Source organism: Nansenia antarctica (genome assembly GCF_963989245.1).
Source record: "Nansenia antarctica genome assembly, chromosome: 17".
Taxonomy (NCBI): domain Eukaryota; kingdom Metazoa; phylum Chordata; class Actinopteri; order Argentiniformes; family Microstomatidae; genus Nansenia; species Nansenia antarctica.
In genome coordinates, this window is record NC_137687.1 from 16,597,463 (window position 1) to 16,606,928 (window position 9,466).

The window sequence follows — 9,466 nt, forward strand, 5'->3', positions numbered from 1 at the left end:
TTCACACAGTAGAAATGTGTCCGTTGGAAATATCAATGGCTGCAACAATCACCCAACAATGGCTTCATTTCCATTTGATTTCACAAAAGAAATACCTTATAGAAATTATTGGATCTGTGGACCTGTACAAAGGTCCTTTAAGCCCTTTAATAATGCTGTAGAACAGACAGAATCAGTGTGATATTCAATCAGTAGGTGGCGATAGAGTTCCATGCGCCGCCCGATGTTGTCCTAAGACCGACGTCTTTGTTGTGTCACCATCATAGTTGACGGCAATTCGGTTGTTAAGTCTGACGTCAAACGTGACGTTAAGCAATTTCCGGGTCCAAACCAGAAATTCCCCGCACCAGAGTACCAGTGTACTACAGCGGTAGAATGACAGTTCCCCGGATATGTCCAGGGCACATACGGGGAGCGGCATATTGGGCGGCCGCTCCCGAGGGGGGGTATAGGAGTAGTTCCGGACAAGGATCCGTCGCGCAACAGCGCCCCCGGGGTGCCGGAATAACGGTGCTGGGCTCGAGGAGCCAGTCAGCTAGTCTGCCTGGCGGCCTCCTCTGGGACTGCCGGCCACGGGGTCGTGCGGCGGATCCCTCGCAATAGGCAGGGGATAATTGGATGCTAGGTTGGGTTCAATTGGCTACCAAATTGGGTGAAAAAGGGATAAAATCTGAAAAAAAAATAAAAAAAGAATGACAGTTCAATCGTTTTTTAGACTCTGATCTATTCATACAACAAGGGTCAGGGTCTTTGAGCCTCGGAAAAGCGCTATACAAATATAATGAATTATTATCATTACTGAGGCATTTCGAAGAGAGCGCCTCAGCCAACATTGGACCCGGAAACACGTCACGACTTAACAACCGAATTGACGGCTCAGTCTGGTGTCACTGCTGATCAGTAGTTCTGACGTGTTGACCCTTGCTCTCTCCAGGGTTGAGACAGAGACTTCCTGCCCGGAGGCAGCGTAGGGGCAGCACAAAGCAGGGTGGTAGTGTCAGGCAGGTCCAGGTGCAGGCCCTGCTGCCACACAGACACAGAGCAGGTGAACCTGAAGCACCACGGTATAATAATGAGTTAACAAACAGGCACAGGGAACGATTAACACAGCAATGTCCAGGGGGGGGGGGGGGGGGGCAGGGTTAGGGGAGATGGTTAGGGGTAGGGGATTAGAATACAATTTAAATCACAAGTGTTCTTGCAACAAATCCTGTTCTTGATTTTGAATCAAGTGTCTTATAAGATCACTGTTTTGAGTCACTGTGTCAATCAATGAGTAACTAAAAAAAATGGTTTGTGATGATGACCTCTGACCTCCAGGCGAGGATGCCAAGCTGATCCTGTGTGACGAGTGCAACAAGGCCTTCCACCTGTTCTGTCTGCGGCCGGCGCTGTACCGGATCCCTGCAGGGGAGTGGCTCTGCCCCGCCTGCCAGCCCGCTGTGGCCCGGCGCTGCTCACGAGAAAGGTGAGGAGACCGCAGACTTCTGTTGGTTGTTAAGTCTGACGTCACGCGTGACGTTTAGCAATTTCCGGGTCCAAACCAAAAATTCCCCGTACCAGTGTACTAAAGGGGTAGAATGACAGTTCAATCGTGTTTTTTTTTACTCGGATCTATTCATACAACAAGGGACAGCACATACACAGCACTTTCCCATTTTTCCCATATTGTCAGCGTCTTTGAAAAGCGCTATACAAATATAATGAATTATTATTATTACTGCGGCACTAAGACTTTTAGTCTTGACTTGAACATATTTGCTGAGGTTGCATCTCTAATGTAAACTGGCAGTGCATTCCACAATCTGGGTGCATATAATGAGAATGCAGCCTCACCAAATCTCTTCTTTCGTACATCTTTTGTGAAAGACCTCATCCCTCGTTCTCAGACAGTGTTTTCATTAAAGAACACTTCCTGCTGTTGACTGGGGTCATCTAGGTGAAGTCCAGCTCAGCTTACGACCTCTCTGTTACAGAAACTATAACGAGGACACTGACGAAGAGGAAGATTCAGACGATGAAGAGGAGGAGGAGTCTGATGAGGAGGAAGACGACGAGGAGGACAACGACTACAAGGCCACGGGCCACAGCTGTGAGTACACTACACACTCCCGTAGGCCTTAGTTAGTGAGTACACACGCCTGTAGGCCCTAGTTAGTGAGTACACACTGAACTCAGACGTGTTGCCTCAAAATGACATAATGCTCCCGGCTAAACGTCTGTGCGGTCATTGGCTTCGGTGTCGTATAGATGTAGCAGGTGTCCTATCGATGTAGCAGGTGCTCACAGGAAATACGTCTGTCCTTACTTCTCTGAGACACCCAAAAGGCAGGTCAGAAGCGTGGCTAGTTTTTCCCCCAGATACTTACACATAGTCGGTACGGTTTGGCTCAAGACTACGGATGGGAAGGACCTGTCTGTCTGTAGCTCTGTGGAAGCCTGGACAATGGAGAGGCTGCAGAGGAGATGAGAATGACAGGAATGTCATGGGGGAATTCGGCCCCTATTCTCTCTCGGCCCATTGTCTGGGCGGTGTTATTCTCTCAGGCCGGTGAGCACCTTTGACCACGGCTCTCTCCACCCTGGCTGGGCTGAGTGAGAGTGACAGGGTGATCCTCTGTGAGTTTAGTCCTGCACATAAGGTGGCCACAGACAGTTATGTTAGTGAGAGGGGTGCTGCACAGTCCCGTTTGTCTGGAAAGCTCTCTCTCTCTCACTTCGGTGTTGTCTCAATAGGCCTTTAGCTCGGTGCATTCTGAGGTCACTTAACACAGCTATTTCTTATTTGTTGGAATAAGAAAAAAATCCAGCAATCCAACCCGCAAGGCCTGAAAAGGTCAAAAACGTCTTAAATGAGATCCTGCAAGGAAATCTGTCCGACCACATCTATTTACGCGGAAATTAATCAAGCTGGAACCAAAAAAATGCCAATTCACTTCCTTTTTTGTCTGTATGGCAGTGAAATCCCTAATTTCATACAAAAAGCTATCAGATGGTGTCGCAAATAAGTCTAAAATTCTATCCAAAGAGGTCTAAAAAAGGTATAAAAAGGCCTTAAATTTGACTTGTTGAAACTTGTAGGAACCCTTCCCGCTATGGAAAGTAATTGGGGACCCCCCCCTGGTATAAACCTGTAACATTTCTGTTTCACAGTGAGACCGAGGAAGAAGAAGCAGTCGTCTTCGCGCTCTAAAGGCCCCAGTAAGGCTGCATCCAAGAAACAGTCCCCGCCTAGCGGCCGCGCTAGCAAACAGAGGGCCACCAACCTGGCAGACATCGATGAGCTGGTGAGAAGGACACACACATCCAGCAAGCTACGACTATTATACAAAGATTTTGATGTTGAGTTTTTGAGCATGGGTTAGCTGGCCTCTGTTGCCCTTAGGAAGGCTGTTAAGTCGAAACGTTGGTGAATAAACGTCACAGCAATGAGAGAAACCTACCGCTACCTTTTATTTTCATCAAGTTCTGAGTTGTTGTTGTTCTTCCCGTGGTCAGCACCTTGCCTTGAGTTTGAGTTCTTTATCCCTTTTAAATTCTTTTACACGTGAGGGTGAGAGTTCACCTGGCGTTTGTGTGTTTCTGTGTCACTTCCAGGTGCGCCAGAGCTCCACGACAGGTGTACGCAGGCAGGCGCTGGAGCTGGAGAGGTGTGAGGAGATCCTGCAGAAGCTGGTCAAGTTCCGCTACAGCTGGCCGTTCAGGTGAGGGGCTGCTCCGAGAACAACTAGCGTGTCACTATGGCGTGTCATATTTGTTGTTGGGAGATTAGTATTGAAAGCTGAAACCTTTCAGGGTTCGACAGTAACGCTTTTTTAATTGCCCGGAGCAAGTAAAAAAATCGCCGGCTTCGTTTGCGCAAGCCCGACGACGCTGCTGGATCCTGGATCTGTTTACCTGTGTGCAGGAAGAACAACAGACGGCGCAGGCGCCAGACCAGACTAGATGATCACGGAGTGAAGATATTATTAAAGCGTGCGTGATGCGACGGGTGATCGACAGGCGCGTATGCTTTAATAATATCTTCACTCCACGATCATCTAGTCTGGTCTGGCGCCTGCGACGTCTGTTGTTCTTCCTGCACACAGGTAAACAGATCCAGGAACCAGCAGCGTTGTCGGGCTCGCGCAAACAAACCCGGCGATTTTTTTTTAACTTGCTCCGGGGCAAGCGGGCAAGCGTTACTGTCGAACCCTGCCTTTCAAATATGTTTTTACGTTAACTTGACATATCTCCCCCCCTGCAGAGACCCTGTGTCCATAGAGGAAGCAGAGGACTACCTGGACATCATCTCCAGCCCCATGGACTTCAGCACCATGCAGGCCAAGTTCACCCACAGCCAGTACCGCCACGCGCACGACTTCCTGGAGGACATGAAGCTGGTGTTCTCCAACGCCGAGGAGTACAACCAGACGGGCAGCTCGGTCCTCTCCTGCATGGCCAAGACAGAGCACAGCTTCACCGAGCTCCTCCACAAGCTGCTGCCCGGCATCAACTACCTCCGCCGGCGCCAGCGCAAACGGGTCAGCCAGACGCCCGTTCCCTCGGAGGACGGGAGCGAAGAGGAAGAGGAGGAGGAGGAGGAAGAGGAAGAGGAGGAGGAGAAAACGCGCAAGAAGATGCAGAACGGCAACCGCAAGGTGGGCCGGCCGAGGAAAGTGGTGGCGGAGCAGGGGAAGAAAACCAAGGGGAGGGGGAGAGGGAGAGGACGAGGGCAGGAGGAGGAGGAAGAGGAGGAGGAGGAGGAGAGCGAGGGGGAGGCCAGTGTGGTGAGGAAGAGCAAGCGAGCGGTGTCGTCCTCCAGTAAGAGGGATTACCGCGAGCAGGAGAGCGACAGCGAGGAGCGGGACAGCAAGAGAACTCGGCGGGGGGGCGGGCGCGGCCGGGGGAGGAGGGCCAGCGTGGAGGAGGACAGCCCTGGTCAGCGACATTCCAAGCGGCAAAAATGTTGTTAAATATGAAGTCCAGAGTGCTTTTTGTTGTCTCTTTTTGAAATGTTTGCCTCTTAAAAATGAAAAAGAAAGAACCCTCCCTCCTCCTCCCCCAGTCCCAGAGAAACGGGACTCAACTCAGATGGAGGATTCTAGTTTTGGTTTTTAAAACAAAAAAGGAAAAATGTAAAAGAAAAAAAAAAACGGACGGAAAAAAAAAAATGTAAAAATTGTTATATTTTTAACGGATTTAATATTGGTGACTTTTCTAAATATTTTTTTTACATGATTGGAGATGAGAGGATTTGTGAGAGCCTTTAAGACTTTGATTTGGATTCCCCCCCCCCCATTACCTTAATCTCACATCCCGTTAATCCTCACAAGAAAGGTAGAACTTGGCTCTCTTTGACAGGAGGGTTGAGCTAGCTAACCATGTCCACGAGAGGACTGTAAATGTATGTCCATACAAACTGTCGTTCTCTATTTTGCTTTGGCTACACAACTCTCCCTCAACTTTCCTCTGGACACTCCACTTGTGTGTGTTATCAGAGTTCATACCCTCCCTCAGGTCACACACACACACACACACACACAGCCCTGACATTGCAATACACAGAAAGAAATCCATGTTTTAGATTATGCAACACCTGTTTGTGCTGTATAATTTCCAGTGTTATTGATAATAAAAAAAGAACCTCAGTAGTCCATTGTACTTAAATCTTCTTCTCAGCAGAGGATTCTATCCTGGTTGGAGGACCAGAGACTGATGTGTCAGTTCCTCTCAGAAGGTTCTATCCTTGGAGGACCAGAGACTATTGATTGGTCGATTCCTCTCAGATGGTTCTATCCTGGTTGGCGGACCAGAGACAGATGGTTCTATCCTGGTTGGAGGACCAGAGACTGTTGACGTGTGAGTTCCTCAGATGGTTCTATCCTGGTAGGACCAGAGACTGTTGATTGGTCGATTCCTCTCTGATGGTTCTATCCTGGTTGGAGGACCAGATATGTCAGTTCCTCTCAGATGATTCTACCCCAGCAGCACATCTTTATAAACAGTCTCGTTCTTGTTCCACTGTTTCACCTTCTTTCACCTCCATGGTGCTCCTTTAGTTAGTACATTCTCTCCCTTAGTTCCCCAGTTAAAGCACACCTGCATCTGTCACGCCGACTGCAGTTGGGCTGGACAAAATTAACATTGTATGCATACATACTCATTATTTTCAACCGATGCTTTAAGGACAAATGTAAGTCACAGCCATGATTTATCTGCATGGAACCAAGTTAATGGTTCTTGAAATGGCAATTGAGGTTGTTTAGATTACCTATTATTTATTTTTTTACATTTGGTTGAATTTGGTCAGCAGTTTAATAAATCCTCTAAAATGTAAATCGTTGGTCATTCTGTATGTGATGCAATGTCAGGCTGTAGGGCCGACTGAGAGGGTCTATCGGTCAGATGTTGGGTACTGTCTGCCCTTCTGCTAACACCAGGGGGCGCAATACTCCTGCACTCACAACAGGTATTGTGCTAGGCACGGTCCTGTTCGTTGGACACACTGATCGACATCATGCAGTAGGTTTGGAGTATGGTGTAAAACACCTCCTACCTACTGGTGACTCGCTATTAGAAGCTGTCGGCCGTCATGGAGAACCGAGGACCCTTAGTGTAATTCTCAGATGGGTCGGTGGGGTAGTGATGTACAGATGCAGGTTAGATAGTCATATACACATATCTTGATTTGCCCAGTCCTGTATAAACAGTGTTGTGCTGTCTTATGCAGTGTGTCTTTCTTCTAGCACTCAATGTCATCATCAACCCTTCTTTTTTCAATTGCGATTATTTGGTTTTAATAGTTGAGTTGTACATTTTTGTTATTTTGATTCTTTTCACTCAACTACCTACCTGTGTACCTGAGACGATTGAGTTCATTATTGGCTGTTTTGATTACATTGATGGATATATTGATGAAACTTGCCAGTAAAGCCAATGTTAAAACATGCAAAAAAACAACAACTGCCCTCAACAGAATTACCTGTCTGACTGTTTTTCTGACTTCATGGAGGAACTAAATGTCTTTTTCCACTTGTTTTTATATGAATAGTCTCACAACTGGGATGGGGATGGCCAGGATGGGGTCTCACATGTAAAGAATTTCAAATAAAGAATATAGATTACAACTTTAGATCTCGCCTTCTTATTTGACCTGAGGTATCGACTCCCCCGTCACCACTGCCAACTGTAGACCTCGTGATAGATCACTGACGGGGAGGAGAAGGTAGCCGGGCGACCGCAAGGCCGATATGTTTTCTTTACTTTTTAATAAAACATGATACAATGGTACTGCTATCTAGTGTTGACTCTTCTTTGCTACATGGTAAATAAAGGAAGTTCTACATTGGCACATGTCATCCCTTATTGGGCCTCTCTCTCTCCCCGAGACACAGGCCAGTCTGTTAATTACACACTGGTGTTGTTCTTGGGCTTCTCAGGTGGCTCCAGGTAGAACGCACACAGGCGCCAGACTTTCCACTGCTGGAGGGGGGGGGGGGGGGGTGGAGCAGACTGGAGGAGTGGGGGGGAGAGAGGGTTCATATGGTGGTTGAGGTGACATAGAGAAGGGGGGAGGAGGTGACATAGAGGACGAGGGGTTCATATGGTGGTTAAGGAGGTGACAGAGGAGGGGGGGAGGTGACATAGGGGAGGGGGAGGAGGAGGGGTTCATATGGTGGTTGAGGAGGTGACATAGAGGAGGGGGAGGAGGAGGGGTTCATATGGTGGTTGAGGAGGTGACGAGGAGGAGGGGTTCATATGGTGGTTGAGGAGGTGACATAGAGGAGGAGGGAGAGGGTTCATATGGTGGTTGAGGAGGTGACATGTCCACAGTTTGCATTTGGAGATCCAGACATTAACATGGACATGATGACATACTGGGATACCCCCTGCTCCTACAGAAGAGGATGTGTTCGGAGTCGTCCATCTCCATAAGGTCTGACCTATATTTAGGGACGTGTTAGAGGATCTGCCTTCCTCCTGCTAGTCAACACGTGTCCTCAGACAGGGTTCCCACGGGTCCTTGAAATCCTTGAAAGTTTGAATTTGAGAAAAAGAAATCAAGGTCTTAAAAGTTGTTTAAGCGTGAATTAAGCTTGAATTCCCCTCTCTCTCTCTCTAAAAAAAAAAAAATATTCATTTTTTTTTACTTAGCTCGTCAACTGGTTCTGTCTCAAACTATGCCGTGTTGGTTCCTTGGATTTGAGGGAACTTTCAAGTCCTTGAAAGGTGCTTGAATTTGATGTTTCAGAAGGTGTGGGAACAGTGGTGTAGTCTAGGTGATACGCAGGACTACGCCGTATACCCACTAGGAAAGGCCAAGGATTTCCATATACCCACTTAAAAATGTGTGAGGATACGTAACAGCGTTTTGTGACAGAACTTCATTCATAATATTCACCCCGTCTGTGTTACGAAGCACTTGACTTTTGGACCATTGGGACTGACTATAGCGTCATATACCATCAAAGGGGGGAGATGCGACATGAAATATGTCAAAATGCAGCACTATCATGCACAGATCAGCCTTATAACATGTAATGTTAGATATATATATATATATATATAACGTTAGACAGGGAGCGCAGATTTATTTTTATGGCGTTCCAAAATGAACGATATGAGGCTGGGAGGGAAAAATCACAGTATACCCTCTAGAAAAAACTAGACTACACCACTGGTTGGAAGGTGCTTGAATTTGATGTTTCAGAAGGTGTGGGAGCCCTGCTCAAAGTCTGTGTCTGTCAGAGCTACAGATATCCCTCAGTCAGAACCCACTGCCTGGTCAAGCCAAATCAGAACCCACTGCCTGGTGAGGCCAAGTCAGAACCCACTGCCTGGTGAGGTTAGATCAGACAGCTGTGTGCTTGAGTGCTCAAGGCTGATACTGAGACCAGACCTGGGTCTGTACCCCCCTAACCCTAACCCCTCCCCTAACCCTAACCCCTCCCCTAACCCTAACCCCTCCCCTAACCCTAACCCTAACCCCTCCCCTAACCCCTCCCCTAACCCTAACCCCTCCCCTAACCCTAACCCCTCCCCTAACCCTAACCCCTCCCCTATGGGGTGAACCAAGCACTGCTGCTCCTCAAAAGAACACGACTAGTGCCCCACGGTGGTGTAGCGGTCTAAGCACTGGCCACTAGTGCAAGCTGCCCACCGGGGACTGGGATCGAATCCCAGCTCGCCAGATCCGGATATGGCTGGGGCACACACGGGGAGCGGCATATTGGGCGACCGCTCCCGAGGGCGGTATAGGAGTATTTCCGGACAAGGATCCGTCGCGCAACAGCGCCCCCGGGGTGCCGGAATAACGGTGCTGGGCTCAGAACCCACTGCCTGGTCAAGCCAAATCAGAACCCACTGCCTGGTGAGGCCAAGTCAGAACCCACTGCCTGGTGAGGTTAGATCAGACAGCTGTGTGCTTGAGTGCTCAAGGCTGATACTGAGACCAGACCTGGGTCTGTACCCCCCTAACCCTAAC

At 48.4% G+C, this 9,466-nt stretch overlaps 1 protein-coding gene across 1 annotated transcript in view; it reads left to right on the forward strand.

The window, feature by feature from the left end:
• Nucleotides 1-4,956, forward strand: part of baz1b (bromodomain adjacent to zinc finger domain, 1B) — a 30,196-nt gene extending 25,240 nt beyond the window's left edge. The window contains exons 16-20 of the mRNA XM_080547851.1: nucleotides 1,321-1,468; nucleotides 1,977-2,092; nucleotides 3,154-3,287; nucleotides 3,598-3,704; nucleotides 4,247-4,956. Coding sequence (XP_080403977.1) covers nucleotides 1,321-1,468; nucleotides 1,977-2,092; nucleotides 3,154-3,287; nucleotides 3,598-3,704; nucleotides 4,247-4,955 — 1,214 coding nt within the window. The 3' untranslated portion in view covers nucleotide 4,956. The remainder of the gene's footprint in view (nucleotides 1-1,320; nucleotides 1,469-1,976; nucleotides 2,093-3,153; nucleotides 3,288-3,597; nucleotides 3,705-4,246) is intronic.
• The last annotated feature ends 4,510 nt before the right edge of the window (nucleotides 4,957-9,466 follow it).